This window comes from Mastomys coucha, unplaced genomic scaffold (assembly GCF_008632895.1).
Source record: "Mastomys coucha isolate ucsf_1 unplaced genomic scaffold, UCSF_Mcou_1 pScaffold14, whole genome shotgun sequence".
Classification (NCBI taxonomy): Eukaryota; Metazoa; Chordata; class Mammalia; order Rodentia; family Muridae; genus Mastomys; species Mastomys coucha.
Genome location: NW_022196896.1, coordinates 53,298,179 through 53,321,899, shown reverse-complemented (window position 1 = coordinate 53,321,899; position 23,721 = coordinate 53,298,179). Strand labels below are relative to the sequence as shown.

The following is a 23,721-nucleotide window of genomic DNA, read 5'->3' as shown; positions in this document are numbered from 1 at the left end:
ACATCTTGTGGTGCTAGACACACAACTCCTCAGCCTTCTGTCATAGGTAATATTCTGTCTCTAGTTCATCACTGTCCAGGTGAATGTCCCATCATGACAAGAAAATGTGTGGAGCTCAGTGAAATGAGATCCCTTGAAATGTGTCTAGGACAACTGGGAGATGATCCTTAAAATTAGGTTCATTCATGGTTTTTGTTTTGTTTTGTTTTGTTTGGGGTTTGGAGAGTGGGGATAGAGAAGGACTGCATGCCAGTGCACACAGCGGGGGATCAGAGGTCAGCTCAGGGGATCAATTCTCTCCCTCCATTATGTAGGATGAAGATATTGATTTCGGGCCCCACAGCTTAGTGGCAAGTGCCCTTATCTACTGAGCCATCTCATTGGATAGAGAATCAATTTTTAACTTTTAAAAAAGATGTTAATCCAAAGCGGCACATGTGGCCAGTGATCTTTAGACTCTGGAGTAACTATGCACCTGATATTTTAAGCTTAAAATCCTCTCTGCATTTCTGCTCTGAAAATTGAGGTTGTTCATTTTATTTTACCTGTGTGCATATATTATACTCCAGGGGTTATTTTTACTTCATTTTATTAGATGCTAATAATCTTAGATCATTGGGATTACACATATGCATTTCTGTTTATAGACTATTTCACTCTTTAAAATGTACTAATTTCTTTAAATTGGGTGCTTAATTTAATATTTTTTAAGATTTATTTATTTTATTCATATGAATACCAGAAGAGGGCATCAATTCCAGTATAGATGGTTGTGAGCCACCATGTAGTTGCTGGGAATTGAACTCAGGACCTCTTAAGAGCAGTCAGTGCTCTTAACTGCTGAGCCATCTCTCCAGCCCCCATTAATTTAATATTTTTGCAAGAAAAATAACAATGCTCATCAAAAAATTCACAAAGAATAGAAGTGAAAAAAATCACCTTAGTGATGCAAAGTAGATATTGTACAACTTATTCATACCTTACACATACACAACATACACTACATATACAACACACTCTACACGCACATACTCACACACTAAACACATGCACACACTATGCTTACACACTCTCTACATTCAACACACGTTCTATAAAAACACACTCTATATAAAATACTGAAGTATGACATGAAGAGAAACACTCATGCCACAAATATGCATCAACTGTCACTTTAATTGTTTTACTTTGTTTTTTCCCCACTATTATTCCCAAGATCTGTTGAAGGCTGATATGCAGGTCATTAGGTAGATAGATAAACAGACTAGCATTTTTTTTTTTAAAGAAATTGAATTGAGCATAGGTTTACATGCTATACTAATAAATATATCCATCTTTCAGACAGAAATTGAGCAAAAGTTTATTATGTCACTATTGTTATGTGACATCCACCATGATATTAATGATCATCTTGAACAACTGTGACTTAATAAGAACATATGCCATTTGCCAGAAGTTCATTATTATGGGGTAGAGCCTATAATGTATCGCTACCATCTATACCAGGGTTTTGATTGGCTGGTCTTGTGCTGGTAACTATGGGTGCTATGTGTCAGTGAAAGTGATAACTATGTTGTCCAGCAGACACCTCATAGACTCCTCTGTATCCTTCCCTTTCTACCTCCTTTTCCACAAAATTCCCTAAACTTTGGTGAGGGAGGTTGTAATAAAGATGTCCTAATTAGAATGAAGACTCAATCTCTTTTTAAGAAAGAGTGCATATTGGTTGAATATATATATATATTGAATATGTATATATATATATATTCAATATATATACATATATATTGGTTGAATATATATATATGTATATATATACACACATATATATATATATATACACATATATGTGTTTGTATATATATATATATATGTATATATATGTATATATACTGGTTTTTTAATTTGTTCTTTAGGTTCTAATGTTCAGATACCAGTAATCTTATAGTATAAAATAAGCACAACATGACTTTTGTAGATGCAGCATAGTCTATTTATCGATGTGTGATAATTTATTGGATCAGGTCCTTATTCCTGGGCATGTGGAATGTTGCTCATAAATACCTCTGTGTTCGCTGTAAGGTGCCTTGAGCTTTTCATCTGGGTATTTCCTTAGGATGCATTCTTAAAGTAAAATCACAGGGCCAGGTGGAAGGAACTGATTTAAAAGCCTTGATATATATTGCCAAGTTGCCCTCCGGAAAGTTCTTTCTTGCTTATAGAAGAAAAGAAATAATCCGTCTTCTAAGTCTACTCTAATCATTTTTATGTAGTGTTCCTTTGAACCTTTGAACTTCTCTGGTTTTAGGGCTCAGAACTGCTTATTTTTAAATACATTTTTCTTTCAGGGGATTAGCAAACTAATCACTTTTTTACATATATAGCCAAATGACATAGCTCTCTTGATTTTCTTAGAAAAGGGTTTGAAATACAGCATTATTTCTTATTGTTTAAATTATTTCTTTCCAGGGTGAACCAGGAGCCAAAGGAGACACTGGTCTGACTGGCCTTAATGGACAAGATGTAAGCCTAGTTTTCTTTTAAATAATGTTCTGTTTAGATTTTACCACTGAAATATTCTTTCTAATGCAATTAAAGTTGGCTGTCCTTGGCACAGCCAGCCACAATCAAACAAACGAAGGGATGGAGGCAGGTTTTTACACAGCTATTTTACAGCAGTGTTTTCATTTCATTACAGGGCTCTCAAGGCTTCATTTGTCTCATGAATGTCTTCTCTTCATCTTTATTTCTTGCTGACTTTGTAAAAAGCCTTACTTTCACTATCAATTTCTTCCTGCATATGTTCCGTAGTGACCTGTGTTCCCAGCTGGCAATCTCAGTCCACATCACCCATGTCTCCCTCTAGAGAAAGGCTGTGTCTGTAGGATTGTGTTTATGTAGAGAGGAGAAGGGAGAAAAGGAAGGCAGTGTACTAGGCTCATACACTCTTCCAGAAAACAACGACCCCTTGACCACCCCATACAAGAGTAGACTGCTTCAAGCTAAAGTATGCTACAGCCTTTGACATTTTTTAATCCAATTCAAATCCTGCCCTTTCCCTAGAGGGTTATTGCCCCTCCTTACAGAGTGCTACCACAGATATTAGAATAAAATTTGAACAACAGGCTAATTTTCCATTTTATTTTTTTGAAATGTACCTATTCAAATCAACAGTCACTACTTTCTATTGAAACACAGGTTGAACTGGTAGCTTACAGGAACAACCCTTATCCTCCGTTGTTTATATTTTCATTTATACATACACTGCTTACATGGTTTAATCGGCCACATTACCTACTTTATGAATCAAGTATAAGGTAACACTATCCACGGGTCTCTCTGTTGAGTTCCCTAATGCCTGGAAACCTTTGAAATCCTTGACATGCCTAGAGGTATCATGAATCCCATCTTGTGTGCAGTAGACCTTCACAACAGGAAGGAAGGCTGAAGAACAATCTTTGTGGACTTGGAGGAAGTAAGAAGGATCATAAGAGACTTGCTTCCAAAAGAGAAATGTCCCAGGAGTCACCCTGGCACAAGTTTCTTTGTGCCACCATTAGCTTTAGCTCCTTGCATAGTTCCCAAGAATATCCATTCACATTGTAACTGTGACACTAGTCCTTCTTGCTCTGCGCCTTTGCAGTGAATTTTCTAGACTGTGTTAGGCACTAGAACCAGTGGCTTCCAGCCAAGAAGTTTGTACATACCCACATTGCCTTCTCCGGCTACATCAGAATGCTGATCCATATGTTTAAATGCAGCATCTAACCTACTTTGATATCACTGCACAATGGTACTCCATTCTATGGTAATAGTTTTGGAGCATAAGCAAAGGCCCGTATTTTACCCTACCTGTTCCATTCATTGAACAAGGCCAGACCTACAGAGAGTGCACTTGTGAGGAGACAAGCATTCCTCCTGAATGGGATGGTCCTGCAGGAGGCAAGCACAACACCAGTAAGAAAGGTTTTATTCTTTTCACCCTGTAATTCCTTAAGGCTATGGAGTAAGCCACCAAGCAAGAAACAGACCATTTGCTCAGCCAGTCACCTGCCATAATGCCTTGATCTAGCATGCCAATGAGCTAGCAGAAGGCTAAGTTTCAAATTTCTAATAAAAGTAGTTTCTGAAGAAGAACGTTTTCATGGCCACAGTATCTCCACAGCTAATAAGACTAAAGAAGAAAGCAAGCTCTCATTGCTTGCTCCTATTTCTTGGTCATGGCTCCTGAATATCTCGGTGAAAATCAAGGAAGGAAAACACCATTTACATGTCAACTAAGAAAATAGTAAAATCATCCTTTAATTCTGAATGGTTGACAGAAAAGTCTCATTTTTCCCACTAAATCATGCCCCACACTGCCTGTTCTTCAGGGCAAAACACCTGACTGCAAACCAAAGCATTTCAGCACTTGTGACAATTCATGCTGACCTTGTAATTACAGGCACACCTTTTAGGGAATATATGGTATGTTAATGGTGATCTTAAGTCTCACTAAAGCCGAATCACATTAGGGATTTTTAGCTTCCAGAATATTCAATTAGATTGCAAGTGAGCAAATTCAATATACCAAGCTTGCCACCTTCTAAGCTACTTTCTATATTACAGTGACTTGTAATGATTTAATATTTCTACTAAATGAATTCAAACAGGCCTGTCTTGATGGCTTTCAGTGTTGCACAGTGGATTTAGTGTAATGTGATGTATTATATAGTACATCTTTCTGTGCCAACTTTTTCACAAAATTGCTAGCTCTTGGTTTAGAAAAAGGAAGCACACTGTGGTCCATTCTTTTTCAGCTAGGCACTGTGGGATTTAGGACAAGACAATTCGCTGCCATGGGAGATTATCTTTATGTATATGTATGCAAATATATACCCATATAATAACATTTAATTTAAAAAGAGTCCATGAATTTGAAAGAGAGCAAGGAAAGTTATGTAGGAGAGTTGAAAGGGAGGAAAGAGCAAGAAGAAATGCAATTATATTATAAGCTCTAAAAAAGAAAAAGGAAAGCAGAATGTGTTGTATCCTCAAGGTTCTCAAGTAATATTAAATAGCCTTTATTCATTGGGACAACAAAAATTCTCTGTGTGTGTGTGTGTACTTGTGTGAATTTGTATGAACTTTAGGTTTAAATTCTAAAGTATTAATAAACGTATTTCTACCGCAGTATAAGTGATGGCTACTAACCAATATAGAAATTGCAAACTTTTTAAATTTCTACAATTTACCCTTTAAAACGTAAGATCTTGTTTTATTGGATAGTTAAGTGATTCTGATTGTTATCTAGCATGAAATGAATTCAACAATAGTACCTTAGAACCGACTTGAGAATTATCCTCTTAATTCCTTTATTTGCACAATGGGAAAATCAGATTATTAGTACTTGCAGATGTCCTGGGTAAATCGAAGGAGTTATCACTCATGCAGCATGAAGGGAGCTCGGCACACATAAGATTTGTGTGAGCGATCATTCTCTGTTATCAAAAGCTTTTAGATGTGATGCATTATCTTTAATAGATACCTCTTTTCATTAGTCTCTTTCCATTCAACCTCAGAAGAGTTGGTTTTAGTCATTCAGCATAGTCTTTATGTTTATTTTGACCTTGGAAACATCCTATGACAAAGTTACTGTAACTGACATTTCTTGAATTATCATGCAAATCTCCATACACCAGTATGATCTATACTACTAATTATAAAAACCCTGAAGTCACAAAACCAGAAAGTATCATCTGGTGACAGCTGTTGCCATTGCTAGGAAACTAGATTACACCAGTAGACAGCACAGGAAGCTAGATTATACCAGTAGACAGCACAGGAAGCTAGATTACATCAGTAGACAGCACAGGAAGCTAGATTACATCAGTAGACAGCACAGGAAGCTAGATTACATTAGTAGACAGCACAGGGAATTCATTAGTAGTTTAAATTTTTAAGGAAATTATATTTTATACTATTTGATTTTTAAAAATGCTATTATATGCACAGTAGATTTTTCCCAATGAAAACTCTGCAGTCTATTTGCTTTATGTGACAACATCCCTCAGCTTTTATTTTGCCTTTAGGGAAAACTTCCTTTCTCACATTACATGCAGATACAACTACTATACTTCGGGGACTAATATTACTGAGATCCCTAATAATGGATACCCATCCGTGTCTCAAGTTTAAAATCCATTTCATCTGATGTTTTGTGCTTTTTAACTTAAAGTTTAATAGATTAAAAAAAATAAAAACTTTCATAGATGAATACTGTGTTTGCAGTATGCTCTTCCTCCATCTCTCCCTCTAACTTCTCTCATATCTTCCCCACCACTCCTCGAATTCCTAACTTTACCTATAATTTTTCTTCACACACACACACACACACACACACACACACACTCACAAATGCACACACATGTGCATGCCGAGTAAGCCCATTTTATGATGTTCATATGGACATATGTTTAGAGCTGATAACTTTTTTAGGTCTGGATAACCCATGACTGGGCACATTCCTTGGGGGGGAAGATTCCTTTCTTACAGCCATTGATTGATGATAGCTCTTCATCCAGGGGGGCCTTGTGAAATTTCCCTGATCTGCACTGGCTTGTCCACAGGTGTTGCTACTGTGCAAGTCTTGTTTAGGCAACCATATTGTCAAGGTTTTGTGGTTGCAACTCGGATAGAAGGCACAGCTCAGGCGTTAAAGACTAACACTCACATTTCTAAACATGTTTTATGCTTTTGTGCTGTGTCTCTTTTCTCCCCTCAGGCACTCAATAATGTTGATAGCAGCAACAGCATGACAAGAGGAGAAAAATTGTACTTGCAAAAAGCATTACCGAGCTGCTTTTCAGAGCCTATTACAAACCCATAGCCTCAACATTGTGGTACTTTGTCACAGAGAACATGAGTTACTTGGGTCTACTTCCATGGCCATAGCTGTAGGACCTTGATGAATACAGTGCTTCTCCGCTGCATTTTATTCTCTATGACTTAAAGTACAGTTATTACATATCTGTCAACCTGAGTGTGAAACACCACAAAAAGCGCTATTAATTAAACCTTACTTGCCCTAAAAAATAATAAATAACCTTTGTTAAGAGACAGCCACCTACTAACTGTTCTTGCAACAATGATTCCGAACATCTCTTCGAAATAACTATTGCATATACCTACTTTTTATGCAGACATCCTGACTACCTAGGAAGATGCAGTAAACGCGATGCTTTTCCTGACTCCCAAATGCCATATTGCAAAGTCTTGAGCACATCTCATAGATTTGCTGGCTAATAACATTGAAGTGGCTTTCCACTTAATTAAAAACACAAAATCTTTCCCATATCTATATGCTTTGACCTCTGACTGACCTTGACTTAATACCATACATCATAAAACGCTACCTTAGTGACTTTTCTACTTACATCACCTGTACACTTTTCCCCGGGACTGTTCTGGGACTGAAACCTTTAAGACGGCAAGCAGTATGCAGGGGTGGTTTCTAACCGTCCCACATGCTCTCTTCAACATTTGTCTCACCACATCTACTGAAAAGCTTACTGTCCATCTCACAAGTCTTATAAATGGCAAGAACCTTAACTTTGTGGAAGAAAAATATATTATTTATTTATTGATTGACTTATTTGTAGCAAGGAAGACTTTTATTCAAAATGGCTGTAACAGGGCAATGGCAGTAAGGAAGGGGGTCAGGCATCTCCAGATACAACAGGGACCTGGTTGTAGTTGCAGGCAGCAGCACAGAGGAGTCAGTGTGGGGGGAATTACTAAAGGGAAATAGCAAGTACAGCACAGTTCTGGTCTAGAGGAATTCTTTTTAAGGAGAGCCAAGAACTAGATGTCAAAGGGAGGAGATGACGAGCAGATTCAGTTAATCCTGAGATTTGCCAGAGAAAACCCAATTCCACCATATGGGCCAAACTTAAAGTGAGCCTTATTTAAGATTAACTACTGAGCAAGGGATAGACTTTTGTCACGCCCATTCCCTGGAATTTCCCCTCTGACAATGGCCTCAAGCCATGAGTTGTAGGGGTTTATATGGACAAATCTATAGGCCACTGTACTTTCCCATGAGGCTTTGTTATTTTCCAAGAACTACAACTCCCAGCATTTCAGGAAGTTACCTAGTCCTTGGGCATGTGGGGCTTATGGGTTAATTTAGGGCGTGGCAGTTTCAAGCATGGATGGAAGAGTTTTGTAAGCTGACTAGTGATATTTTTAGATAACCAAGTTGAGCAAGCTAAGAGCAAGACAAGGGTATGATCCAGACCCGGGAAGAGCACTCGGAGGAGCCTGATTAGGGTTAGGTAGTAGAGGTTACTTTTGTTACCACCTTCTTCTCTTGTTTCTGACCTCCAAAGTGGTGCAGAAGGATAGAGAAAGCTACAAACTGAGGACAAAAGAAAACATGTCACAGTTTCTATTAGTCATGAGGGAAAAGGTCAAAGAAACAAGCAGAATTACTTTTACTAATAACATTACTGGATGTGTTATTGCCAACATTATCATTTCAATGAATCATATAAAAATAGTGAACTATCTAACCTTATTTTCTTATACTACATACACATTGTAAACTAAACTGGAAGGACAGCTCAGTAGTAAAGAACTTGACAGCATGACCAAGGCTCTGGGCTCAGGCCTTGTCACTGAGGAGAATGGGGTTGAAGGAGAAGAGCAACCTATGTACAGCTACTTTGTCAGACAGTGTAAGTCTAGGATAGTGATTGGCCACAAGGTACAGGGAAAATATTTAGTGGACATGTGGATAAATGAATGATAGAAATCCATTCACAGAAATGGCACTTGTCTCCCTGTAAGTGGTTAGGAAATTCTTCTGCCAGCTTTTACTCTCAAGTATCTACTGTTTTAGAAAGGAATAGATAGATATTCCAAATAATATTCCAAATGTAGTGTAGTAGAATACTACACTTTAAATATTATTTATTAAACACTAAAATAATGATTAAGATATATTAAGGTATTTATTTACTTCAAAGGTTTTTTTTCAATTGAATATTTTATTCAACCTTTGCTCTTGTTAATGTCTGACGTGGTTTTCACATTCTCTGTCAAACAAAATTGTTGCATCTAATTACTTTTAAATACTTTGGTTTGTTCTTGGCTTCTATACTGAATACCTGTAGGTGCTGGGGTGTGCACTATTTATTGCCTACAAAACTCCCAGGCAGTGATAGTTAGATCCCTCTGCTAGGAACAGCAAGATGCTTAGACTTACTGTATGTAATATCACTCCCAAATGCACCCTTTTCCACTATTCCTTCTCCCTCGTCCCATGTGTTTAAAATGAAGGAAGGTATCCCCTCTACTTACACCCTGTCAGGATGTGTCCACCCAACTCACCTTCTGTTTCGACAGAGAACACGTTCAGCTGAAGAATTGATGTAGCCATCACCAACTAAGTACCCCCCAAAAGACCCAAGAATCAGGAGGATTTGTGAAAAAAAAAAAACTTATCTGACAAATTTTCTGTCTCATGTAGTTCCCTTTGATATCTTTATAAATCCAGGTTCTAAAAAAAGAATTAAAAAACTGAAATAGTTTCAAATGGACAAGATGCTACATTTTGCCTCCAGCCCAGTGAGTGACAGGAGAACACAGCCTCTGTAGCCCTCCTCCCAATAATTAAATTTCTTGATAGAGACATTAACATGTTTTTTGATGTAACTCATGATTTTTTTTGGCAAGCTTTATAAAGGCTAAGTCAATGCTAAATCAGAGGTATTTACAACATCCACAAATTTAATCCAAAGAGGGTATTTCAAAGCTCATATAGATCTAAATGATGGTCCCCCAGATGGCGAATTAATGTAATTTTAGCAGGAAGCAAAGTTGCACAAATACGCAATATTGAGGCCCTGTGCTGGTGTAATGTATCTGAAGCCACCACGGCGCAGATGGTGCTTACCACGGCGGGGCCAGTTGCCTGTTTCCATACTAGGAAGAAACAATGGGATTTGGGACTTCAGGGAAGCATGAATTGGTTTTGTGGGGTTTTTTTTTCCTAATAATTTGTCAGTAATTGAAATTTTTGGTTACTCTTCCATAGAAAATTGTTTTTTGATATGTTCTTTTCAGGGTTTGAAAGGTGACTCGGGTCCTCAAGGTCCACCTGGCCCAAAAGGAGAAAAGGTACTGTACTACCTAAAAGCCCGTAAACACACACAGACACACAGACACACACACAGACACACACACACACAGACACACACAGAGACACACACACACAGACACACACACACAGACACACACACAGACACACACACAGACACACACAGACACACACACAGATACACACACACACAGACACACACACACAGACACACACACAGACACACACACAGACACAAACACAGACACACACAGACACACACACAGACTCACAGACACACAGACACAGACACAGACTCACAGACACACAGACACAGACACACACACACAGACACACACACACAGACACACACACAGACACAAACACAGACACACACAGACTCACAGACACACAGACACAGACACACACAGACACAGACAGACACACACACACACACACACACACACGGCCTAAAGTGAGTGACTTCTTGTAGATCCTATCTGGTTACACAAACATCCAGAATGTGGCAGAAGGCTGTTGTGTGAAAAGCTTGTGAATGAGGAAAGCCTTTTGGTTGCTTCAGTTCGAAGGACTGTGTGCAGCCACTAGCTGACATTAATGTAGGCGTGAAACCTCCTGTTTCTCACCTTTGCTTGACAGCGTGAGTGTTCCATCAGCACATTAGCAAAGGTGTCCTGTGTCAGGAAACTCAGCCAACCACACCAAGCTGTCACCTTAATGATCAGGCAGGTGGTGTTGGGGGGAAGGAAGCTCACTCTGTGCCTCCACTTTAGATCAAATGACCATTTCTTGTGCTTTGCCCCGAATCATTTCATAACAGCAGTTTGGAAGTGGCCTCTCAGTGAGAGACAAGGAATATTAAATTCAAGGGTTGTATTTGAGTTTGGGAATTAGGCAATCCTGATTTCGTGGAAGTTGTACATATCTACATTTTATTCTTCATGCTGAGCAGTGCAGACTTTCTTGCCTATCTTAAGTATATATTTCTGCGCTAGAGATGATCTTACAGAGCAATCCTTAGTTAAGTTCCTTAACAACTGTTACTTGTCCCAAAAAGAAGGAATATGCAATTCTATGTCTTAGAACTTCAGACAACTATGTTTAATGAGAAAAAGAGAAAATCCTAGATATACTTAGCATGACAATCCCATGGCACATGCCATAGTCATGCAGACTCCAGAATGCTCAAGGCAACACAAGCACACCAAGGGCACTCAGTCCTGATGGCTCTGGAGGTCTCATGAACTGACTAGAACTCCCGAGACAGAAAAACACGGGGCTGACACATCATGAACTTTGGATGCTTTTACGAAGACTGCTTTCACTGTGTAACCCTGACTGGTCTGGAAACTGCAATGTTGGCAAGGCTGGCCTGGAAGTCACAGAGATCCTCTTGCCTCTGTCCTCTGTGTGCTGGCATTTAGAGTGTATACCGCTGCGCCCAGCATTTTCAAGGACTTTTTAATAGTCAAGATACACACACCTGGAAACCTGTATTCACATAGGTCAGCAAAGCAATTCTAGTACTGGAAAACATACAGCTGGAGGGAGCTTTCTGAAAGCTGGAGGCACAAGTGCTGCCCATTCAGCAGAGCCCAGGAAAGACTGTGGGAAGAGCTCCTTGCAGCTGGAAGGCATGGAGTGGCCGCGGGGGGCGGGGGGATCCACTTATTATTTCTGCTGATCCTCATACAAACTTTGTCAGAAAAATGATCTGCTTCCATGGCGCTTCCAGCTGCTCTGTTGGCAAGTAACCATATTTAGAAAGATAATTTTTTTTTCTAATTTTGGATCCATAGTCAAAAGAATAAAAAAATTTAGATTATTTTAGTTTTTCAAAAGATGCTTTGCTATTGCAGAAAGCATGAGGGCACACAAGGCGATTTTTGTATCATAAGTCCCAAAGGGAACATAAAACAGCTCTCATTGTGCAGAAAATTTTATCAAGAAAAATTCTATTTTTATGTCCTTTCAAATTATGAATTTGCTGGCAGGGAAATTGAGAAAGATGTGGGAGAAATTGGGAAATGGGCACAGAATATGATCCAAACTATATCATGAAGTTCTCAAAGAATAGATGAAAATGTAAAAAAAAAAAAAAAATATTTATCTTTTCATATTGCTTCTCTCCATAAACTCTTGAATAACCTCTTGGATAATGTACAGAAAGGTGCTGTTGATAATTGCAACTTTTCTTTCATCTATTTTAGGGTGATATGGGACCTCCAGGGCCACCAGCCTTAACTGTAAGTAATTTTAAAGAAAAAAATAAAAATTGAAATGTTCTATTTCCCATTCATATTACATCATGACTGAGATACAATTAAGTATTGCAGGACTTGATAGTAAACTTTGAGCATGCCTAGTAAACCTTCTCACTTTAAAGATGAATTCCTGCCCTGAGCAATGATGGGCTTGACCCAAAGCCTTAGGGGTATTCTTTTTTTTTTTTATTTTTTACAAAATTCTGTAATCAGTAACTACCTCAAGCAAATTTCTACACCCTTACCATGGTTCGTAACCATGTCCCTGTGGTTAATTAGGCACTATTTTATATATATATATATATATATATATATATATATATATATAATGAGTAAATAGTAGCAGACAGTTCCACTTGGCCTAAAAATTGTAAAAATGACACTAGATATAACCATCCAATAGGGAAAAGCTCCTTTTCCTCCTCTTCCTCTTCCTCCTCTTCTTCCCTCTCCCTTCCCCTCTGTTCCTCTCCCCCTTCTTCTCCCCTTCCCCCTTCCCTCTCCCCTCCCTTCCATCTTCCTTCCCTCTCCCCCCCCCACTCACCCAGAATTACTCAGAATTCTCTATGTTGACCAGGTTGGCTTTGAACTCACAGAGACCCACTGGACTTTGCCTCCCAACTGCTGGATTAAAGGTGTGGGCAAGACCACACTCCGACAAGAGATTCACTTTCACACTGATTGTTACTTTGCTTGCAAACCTACCAGAGACTATTTTCCCATGATTTACTTATAAGATTTGCAAATAATTAAATGGCAGAAGATTCATGAGAAAAGTTAATAATGTGCATGTGGTTAGGAGCCTTGCCAAGTAAATGTTTCATCATTTCTTAAGTATCTAATCATAAATATGTGGAGTATTCCCATTTACATACAATCTACTACCACAAATTCTCTGCATAGAGCATTAAAGATTCTCATTTAACTTAAGAAAGATTCTAAGCTCAATGAAAAAGAAAAAAATTAAGATCAAGTGTAGCCTGAGGTCTGTCATCTTTCATGTTGATGTAAATGAAGCCCAAAGTCATTAATGTTCTAAGAGCCATGAGGACGGCAGAGGTGAGGTTAAAGATGTCTCCTCCCAGTACTTAGGATGGAGCACTTCTGGCCATAGAACATTGGAATTTGAAGGGCTGTGATAAATATGTGTGTTTTTCCTAGACTTGAAACCCCAAATGGAATGAAAGTATTGTCTTGTTCACATCATTTTCCAACTGGCATTTAAAGAAGTCGAATATTTCTTGGTAGATAGGAAACCCAAGAAGTGAAACAAGGGGCTTTACTTTAGAAGAATAAAAATCTTAAAGGATTATATTTTCAAAATTGAATGAAATAATTTTGAAAGAATCTTTTAGCTTTATGCCTTTTGTTTTATATATTTTGGAATCAAATTTCATTTGGTGTGACTTAAAGTTAGGCTTGCTCATCTTGTGCAAGTCCCCGTGACTCTTTCTTCAGCTCAGTCACATGTCTAACTACCTCACTTAGTCACTTGATTTCCAGCTCTTGTGTGAAGACTGACATATGAACTTTGTTCATTATTTCACTTGAAATGAAATTTGGGACCCCGCTGTAGCCAAGAAATTGTATTGGACTCTATGTACACTATGAATGGTTCATAGCAGCTGATTTCTTTCTTCTAAGGAACTCCTCCCCCCATAGTGGTCTCTATGCCAGTCATCCAGAATGCATTACAGAGAAAAAGATAAGATATTTTGCTCTGTGGTATCTAAAGATATGACAAATCCAAATTCCAATAAAAAATCATTGCATTTTATTTTCTAAAATGAAATAATAAATAATATGTACTTATTGCTATTTGGCATACTTGCCACCAATTTGCTTCCTTGTGTACACAATCAACCGTCATCTAAAAATAGGGGTGTGCACTAAATATTTAATTGATCTTATAATGCATGTTAATATTTTATTAATTGAAATAAGTGATATGAGTCTTCCGGGAAGCCAAAATGACTAACTGCTCTGTAATATATTAAGCAAGACAATGATAAATCAGAGCGCTCATCCATAGTAGTTGTCAAAACCAGCTTCCCACTAAAATCCAGTGGCAAGCTTTAGAAAATACCAGCCTTGGGCCTCCATCCCATCAAATTCTAATTTAATAGGTCGAATATGGGACCAGCATAATTTTTAAGTCTTACAAGTAGTGTGTGGAAAATCATTGTTTTTAGAAACTGGTGAAACAAGCTTTCTTCCTGTCCCATATATATATATATATATATATATATATATATATATATATATATATATATATATTTAGAATGTTGCAGTGTTCTGGCTTTCATTTGAAGTCCAATTTAATGAACAGCAATAAGGAAATATCTCTATCTTTGGGGAGGCGTACTGGTAAAACTCAAGATAGAAGACTGCTTAGTTAAGTAGAGGGGATTAGGGCTAGATTACAACCTTACAACCCATTACAACCTTAACCCAGCCACCTGAGTGTGCCTGCTGGGCTAGATGCCTTAATGCTTCTGAAAATTTAAAGTACACAAGAGCCACCTAGGGAATCTTATTCACATGCGTAGTTTTATTCTGTATGTGTAGGGCTGAGAATAGAAATTATGCATTCTCAGAGGTAGCCACTTGGAAGTGGACAGTCCTCCTGGCCCATGGACCAAACGTGGCTTAATATTCTTTCTAGCTCACTGCTTCATTTCATAAGTCACTGGATCCCCATCTTTACTTCATATTCAAATTAACACAGGCACTTTTTAAAAATATATAACATTTAGGCTGTAGCGTTTGCAGCTGACATCAGAATCTTGGGAAAAACCATGCAGCAGTCAGTTTACATTTTTCTGAGGCAACTTTTACACAGTTTGAGACCCACTAGCTTGATGGGCCAGCTAACAATTTTTCTCTGCAGCATTCTCTTGAAATTCTTGACGAACATTTTGGAGTCACTCAGTCTGTACCTGTATCGGAAAAACCAGCATGTTAACTTACAGGACTTCTAGGCAAGACTAGATTCTCTAGTAATACCTAGTATGTGATTCCCGGTTACTTCACTGAGAAGGATGAATTTCATCTGTACATATTTACAACCCAACAGCAAGTCCAGCAGCCATGTTTCTTTTTCTTAAGCAAGCTCACAGCATTGACAACTTCAAGGCATAAAGTCCTAAAGGCTATCCAAGTTTACACAGCCCAGCTGAGTAAAGAGTGAGCAGGCTGGACACCTTTGCTCATCTAAATCACAGTACTTCTTTATCTTAATTGAATATAAGTGCTGTTCAACAGTGAATGCAGCGAAACAGTAATAACAATAGTGTCTTTGCAGGAAGCATGTTTGTGGGTGGTTGAGTTTATTGCAGTTATTTCTCTATATCCCTGTGAATCACCGTGCTTTGACCACTGGGTTACATTTTTAAAACTAAAGTAAAAGCACACTGTAAGTAATCCAATACTAGATGCCAATCCAATAGGTATCTTCCCTAAAGACAGCAAGCCAGAAAAAAAGTGGCTCTTCCTCTCTCAGCAGCCATCAACCCTCCGCTAGGTCTAGAGTCTGCTAAAATAAATTGAGATAATAAGATAATGACATCATTGGCCCCTTTCCCTTCCTTCCCTCCAAATCCTTCCATATATGCATCCTTGCTTTTTTTTTTTTTTCAAAACCGCCTTCTTTCATTAAGTATTATTTTTGTTTCATATTTGTACTTTCTAAGTTCTCATCTATGATTGGGTTCCAGTGAAGGAAGTGGATAAGGGAGTAAGGCAAGCCAACTCCCAAGGAATAGAGAAGGAAAGTTGGTGAAATGTGAAGTACAGATCCCCGGAAGCAGGCTCACCACATAATCTCAATCGTGACAGTTCATGGCTTCCCTGCCACCTCACAACCATCAATCTTTCCCCTTGAGTAGGAAGCCGTAGAAAACCAATATAGAAAATAGGGCTAGCAAGAAGATTGACCGCAATGGTGCTACAGTTTAAGTGCAGTTTGTACTAAATGCCCTTTTGACTGATGAAAATAGGTCATGCTCAGATTCCATAGTTGAATCCTTTTGATAACACTTGGATCCTTCTGTAGATTCACCTTTACAGGTTATATAGACAGAAGTCCAAAGGGACCACATTGGGGGGGGGGGATACAAAATAAAACTAAATGAACAGGAAAGGAATTGGAAGAAAAAGAAGAGACAAAAAGAATGGAAGGGAAAGAGAGAAGGGGAAAATACAGGATGGATGGGGGGAGAAAGAAAGAAATACTTTGGAAACTGAAGATGTAGATATAGATGGTAGTTACACCTCTGCTTCTTCTATCTTTAGCCTTAACTATTCTGTTAGCCAACTTGACTTGAAAAATCTGAATAATGACTTTTGACATCATGTGAATAAAGTTGCAGTCTTCCCACTTGCCCTTTTTAAAGATTTTCCAAATTATTCTAATAATAACACATTAAGGAATAACCTTAAGAACAACCCTGTGAATCAGGGCATGAAAAACAAAACCTTGTCCAAGAATCTTTCCTAAATACACCAAGCTCAGAGAAAAGTGGCTCCTCCTCCCTTAGCAGCCATCAACCATCAGCTTGGTCTAGAGTCCCTCTTCCTCCATGCTAGAAAAATTAAAATTATAATAGAATGACATCATTTGCCTCCTTCCCACTTCTCCCTCCAAACCCTCATATATATATATATGTACACACACACATATATATATATGCTTTCTTTCAAATTAATGGTCTCTTTTTTCATTAATTGTTGTTACATATATGTAACATAGATATATGTATGTACACTAACTATAGAACTATAACCTGCCCAGGAAAACAGTAGGCAAGCTAACATGGAGAAGGGAAGTCTCATGAGGCCTCTATCCTACGCAAAGAACTACAGGCAACTAAGGAATGCTGAGAGTGGGAGAAATGGTCTCCACCAGAAAAGATAACACCAATCAGTTGTCCAATATCAAATGACCAACCTTGAAAATGTGCTAGAGTTTTAGTTACCTCTAACTCATTCAGGTCTTGTGAAGGAAAACATGGCCACTGTGATTTTATGTCTGCAATAGCCGTGCTATGTCGAGTACCACATTTCACAGCACCCACCCATATCTTCCAGTTCTTAGCTTCCTTCTTAATGTTCTTCTAAAACATTTCCTGAGCCTGGGGAGAGGGTTATTGATATAGATGGCCCACAAACAATCCATGTCTCAGTCTCTTAATCTCAACATTCTGAACAACAAATGCTCCTCTGTATTAGCCATACCTACTGCAATAACAAATCTCTCTGGTGGAGGCTGAAGAATATCAACATAAATATTTAGAAAGCAGTTTGATAACAGGACCACTTAGAAAATCCTCATCACCGGGAGTGGTGGCACATGCCTTTAATCCCAGCACTTGGGAGGCAGAGGCATGTAGATGTCTGAGTTTGAGGCCAGCCTGGTCTACAGAGTGAGTTCCAGGACAGCCAGGGCTATACAGAGAAACCCTGTCTCAAAAAACCGAAAAAAACAAACAAACAAACAAACAAACAAACAAAATAAATCCTCATCAACAGGCCTATGAATTCTCTATCCTTGGGGCTTGACTGTTTAAACTACCAGTCATGAATTCCTTCCTGTAGAGCAGGCTTCAAATCCAATGAGGGGGCTGATTGGTCATCTCCACAAACATGCAACTGCTATTGCACTAGTAGAAACATCTTGGCTGGCAAGTCAATATTATGGCATACAGTATCTAGTACTGAGCAAGACTATTGGTGCCTTTTCTCACCAGGCAGCCTGCATATCACCTTATAACACTGTGAAGGACAGCCAGCAGGCAGTTTCTTGCTTAGTTGAAGACTAATTCTGTATCCTACAATGAAATGTGGTGGCTTCAGCAATAGGGGCTTACTGTCTAGCTGAAGTGAATAACCAAAAGCAATAACAATAAACTCCATGGCTTCTAGAGTCTCTCAGGCCTCTCTGGCCAAAAATTTGTAGGGAAATAACTGCTAACCAGTGAGCAAAGGAACTTCTATGGCCAAGAATGAGAGCAGCAGAACTCTGTGGATATAAATCAATATTTAATAAGTAGTTTGACAACACCACCATTTAGAAAACAATAATAATAGGCTCTTATCCATGGCCTGTGATCTTTCCAAGCATAGGCTTTTGTCCAGGTTACAATAGCAGGCATAACTTTTCTCCTGTTTAATGAAGAATATGGAACATAATGGACATTGCATTTATTATTTAATGTAAACAAGTATTAATATCCTATATTGTTGCTTTAGCTATTTTTAAACAAAGAAAAATATCATTAGATATCTACTTTTCTCTTTTCATTCTAAAGAAATTATAAAATAATAGTGATCCCTGATTACTACATGTCTATGGTATAGGCTTGTACTGAAGATTGTGTTAGACTCTACGTTTTCATACCTGGTATTCTTCTGGAATATCGTGTTAGACTCTACCTTTTCATACATGGCATTCTTCTGGAATAAGCATTTGCTGTGTGCTATTCCTCATCAGCTTTTGACCTCTATCCATGTGGATGTTATAGGTTATATTTATTCTTTTCAAATGGCTTATCTTCTTCCAATAGGCAAAAGTTTCCCACCAATAAATCTAGAAAAATTTTCCTGTTGCTGATATTTTCCTTTACTAACAATGTACAATCTATCAATTTGTGCTTATCTCTCATGAACATGAGTGTTTTCTTGGTTATATATATATATATATATATATGTAAAGCCATTGCATGATAAAGAATGTCTTTTGTCCAATGTAACAATATACTGTTTAATCCCTCTCCAAAGTAACTATATGAATTATTGGTCTCTTTGTCAACTTATGAGAATTATAAAGGCAACTACATCTTAACAATATTTAAAATTGTTAAATGTTTTAGATTAAGAATTTTCAAAGTCCTGAAACATATTCAAATGCTTATGGGACTTTGGGATATAATATGGAAAACATTACAAATCAACAAGAGAAAGAGCAGACCACTCCAAATATTGTACTGAGACGGCACCTTTTCCAAGAGATAGAAAAATTCATTATTCTCTAATAATATTCCCTTTTTTATGCTTGCATGTATTTACAACTTTAGTAAGGTATCAAATTTGTTTGTATGGTCTCATGTATGTACTTATAGCTAACTATACTGCCCTCATATTATGACAATTTTCTCTTCTTTCTTCTGTAAGCATGGAAGCTCATACATTTCATATTAAATGTGATCTTTCTGTTTCTTGTTTTCCGTTTGCTTTGATGTTGTAGATTGTTGTAGTTGCCAAATAATCTCTACCCTAATGAAGCAGGTGGCTGCTTACACACACACACACAGAGAGTGAGAGAGAGAGAGAGACAGAGAGACAGAGAGACAGAGAGACAGACAGACAGACAGACAGACAGAGAGAGAGAGAGAGACAGACAGACAGACAGACAGACAGACAGACAGAAAGACAGAGACAGAGACAGAGAGACAGACAGACAGAGCCTTATATTTTAATATGCCTTGAACAGCTCAATGACTGAGTCACTCCCAAACCTCCACATAGCGAACACCTCCCCTTTGATATTCCTCAGCTATAGTTACTAAAATCTATATCTCATTTTTGCTCTAGACCCAGTGGGGAGATGGGCTGGGGCTGGAGCCACTTTTCCACAGCTCTGACATGATTGCTATACTCTCTCTTCTGCACCTCTCAGGCCTGGTCTTTCCTCCTTTCTCTGCATGGTGGCTCTATCTTCTTCCTCATCCTGGGATTCCTAAAGTCCCACCTACGTCTCCCTGCCCTGCCATTGGCCACCAGCAACGTTATTTACCAATCAAAATCAACTGGGGGCAGGGAACCTCAGCATCTTATGTGCAGATTCTCTTGCAATTTTGGGGACCCTATTAACATAACACAAACATTAGATCAAATCCACAACAGTAGGTGTTGTGTTGTTATTGTTGTTGTTGTTGTTTTTAGGGGTAGCTTAAATAACCTTGAATTAAGAAGGTAGTGGAACCTTCTTTTTAATCTAAGTGTGCTGGAGTTTACAGTTAGCCTGTAACTTTTATGATTGTTTCATTCTGTTTTTAGATTTGGCTAAAAAACTTTCTTTCTGGTTTTATTTAACAGATTTTTTTTTAAAGTCTAGATGTTGAATTTATATTTTTTTTGCAGATATTAAAGTATACATGTACTCTTTTTTTCTCTTCAACATGTTAATATGGTAAAATAGCTTATATGTTTTCTGAGTGTGTGCCTGAGGAAGTTGTGTATTTTTACCCTATTAATGAAGAATGTGGGCTTCAGTCTGACTACTTAAAGGTGCCCTCCTCTCTTCTAGGCTATGTTATTTCTGACAAGAACTCACCAATCAAAATGTCTTCTTTTTCATAGGCTGCTTTCATTATTTTTAATCGCTTTTTTAGGTCTTTAATAATGATGCAGCTAGGTGTATATATATTTAACTTTGTCCTAATGAGTTTGACGGATTCTTCAATTTATATCTTTTACATAATTTGAGAGAATTAGGTCATTTCCTGACCCACTATCTCTTTTCCTCTTTGGAGATGTCAATTTCATATTTTTGAATTTTTAAATAATGTTTATTTGTCTATTAACCTCTGTTATGTTTTTTCTTTTTATCCCTTTTTTAGAAGGGATCATTTCTAGAGTACTACTGTCAGGCTCAGTAGTGTTTTGGTTATCCCCAGTTTACTGTTTTTTTAATATAGGCAATATTTTTAATTGGTGAATTTCTTTCTAGAGCCTATTGCTTTGCTAATGTTTTCTACATTATTATTGATTATGTGTTTATGTTCCTTTAGTTCTTTAAAACTTAGATTTGTTCTTGAGTGTTAGTAGAGACTATAAAATAGTTCTCAGGTAAATCTATCATGAGTAATGTCAAGCTGGTTTCCTGACCAGACTGTTTGTAGAATGTGATATATTTATACACTTTCTTGTATGTTAAATAATTTCTCTTATATTTACCAGTGAATTAGAGGAACTCTGCCATAACTTGCTTTCTGTTGCTGTGACAAACACTCCTTCTGTCCACCTTGAGATTTCTTTCTACTAGGGATTGAACCCATGGCTTTGCACATATTAGAAAAACCTCCACCACTGAGCTTTTATCCCTGAGCCTTTTCTGAATACAGAAACTAGAATATCCCTGTTACTATTCTGCTCAAAGTCACCAATGTCTTCTTCTGCTTTGACTTTAAACCGATGTCCAAATGCAATACAAAATCTTACAGAATTAAATTCTTACTGAGCTTCATAAGCTGTCTGTTATTTCTTTCTGACAATGTTATAACTCCCCTCTCTCTGTCTCTCCCTCTCTCTGTGTGTGTCTCTTTGTCTCTCTGTCTCTCTGTGTCTGTGTCTGTCTCTGTCTCTCTGTCTCTCTCTGTCTCTCTGTCTCTCTGTCTGTCTGTCTGTCTCTCTCTCTCTCTCTCTCTCTCTCTTTCTCTCTCCCCCTCTCTCTCTCTCCCTCCCCCCCCCCACCTCCTGGCACACTCCCACCATAGGAGCTTCACATTTCCTCTTTGCTCTTCCTAATGCATACATAGCTAACATCCTTCCCTGTGGATAATCTCTGCTCACTCATCACCCTCTCAGTGAGCACACAGGCTACCCTTCTATTATAAAGGCACATTAGGGTATCTAATGCCCATCAGATGCCCATGCTTTCTTACTGTACGTCTCTTCTAATGTTCTCACATACATAGACTTCTGTTTACTACTTTGTTTTCACTTCTCTTCTCCATCTGAATATCAACCACATGAAGGCAAGAGTCTTTGATGGCTCTGCTCATTGACTATGAGCACACTAGGAGTTAGACACAGTAAGACACTGAATGCAGGGATCACACTGACTCACTTCAAAACAAAGCTAGTTTCCCCATTTTTTTAATCTCCTGAAGGACATTTGTTTGCTGAAGCTTTCTGCTTCTTAAGCCACTTTCTTATAGAGTTGCTCACTGTTCAGCTTCAGGTTTCCAGTGAAGAGAAGGGTGGGTGACTATTGAATTCTAATCCCTGTGATATGTCCGCTAATTATAAAAGTAGACACTGGATAAATCTTTGACTTACAGTTTATAGGAACTTTACCTAGGGTTTATAGTAAATCCTAACTGTATTTCTTCACTCATTTCTTAGCACACTGTTGATCTCTTAGAAGGTAGATGTAATACTTCATCTATCAAGATATCAAACAAACTATTAATTGGGTCCTTTTGTTGTTAGTAGTTCAAATTGCAATAGTGCCAAGATTCCAATTGAAATTCTCTTGAATAGATTTCTAGCCACAAGGAATAGCTCCATATCAATTATCCTGCATATGGATACAAGCATCTTTAAACAATGCGTTTCAGAACTGTGACTAAATCATAGATCTCTTCAACTTCTCTGGTCACCACTATAACAGAAATGATGATATGTATAACATCATTGCCAAATACTGAGGCAAAATAAATATCATTTAGGAGAAAGAGTTCTGAATACCTTAATAAATAGTATCTTATTTTATGAGTTACAACATATTGAGAAGACTCTTTTCAGAATCATCTTGTTTCTAATATATTGTATCCAGATAAGTGGCAAACTACATCCTTATTGTCAAGTTTTTTTAAAGAAGAAATTACTATTGTGTTTAAAGTGTTTCTTCTGTTGATATTATAATATATAAAGAAAGTGACATCAGAAAGTAAGAAGAGCATTTATTGTTGTATTTATTATGGATTTCCTTGATTTGTTATGTGATTTATCCAAGATTAAAGTACAAGGGAAAAAAATTAATCACATTCCCTTTTACAAAAAGTCGCCATAGTTTTGAACTAAAGATTTACTGAAATACCTATCCAACAGTGGCTTCAGAAGCAAGATAGGGGCTACAACTGAAATAACAGAGTTGGCTGGATCTCTCCCTCCCTGCTCCCATCCTTCTGGCCTTTGTATGTCATGTCAGAAGAAAAACAGGTGCAGAAGGCACAAGACTGCTATTTCATTCATATATATATATATATATATTCTAATTTTAGTTCCCAGCAATATGACTGTGTTGCTCTAGTCCGTCTCACTGGGAAGTTATTAAATACTCATCCACATGGCACCAAATGTTTACACAGAGGCCAAAGGTTAAGTCAGTCAGCAGCAAAGGGGGCTTTGTCCATGCTCACTAAATGATACATGACGAGCACATCTTTGGGGCCCAGATAAACCCTGCTTGCATGAAAATGAGGCACCGAGTGAGGGAGAGCATGCTGTCTCTCTAAGAAATCTACCCTAAGTGCTGTAGGCTATGGAGGGAAAGCTTCAGCTGGTCATCTATAAATCAGATGGCACTCAGTT

The 23,721-nt window shown here is 37.9% G+C and overlaps 1 protein-coding gene across 2 annotated transcripts in view; it reads left to right on the top strand.

Annotated features, from left to right (window-relative positions):
- Positions 1–23,721, top strand: part of Col19a1 (collagen type XIX alpha 1 chain) — a 329,256-nt gene that overhangs the window by 126,234 nt on the left and 179,301 nt on the right. For both annotated transcript variants that reach the window (XM_031367064.1, XM_031367063.1), the window contains exons 12-14: positions 2,470–2,523; positions 10,108–10,161; positions 12,352–12,387. In XM_031367064.1, the coding sequence (XP_031222924.1) occupies positions 2,470–2,523; positions 10,108–10,161; positions 12,352–12,387 (144 nt within the window). The remainder of the gene's footprint in view (positions 1–2,469; positions 2,524–10,107; positions 10,162–12,351; positions 12,388–23,721) is intronic.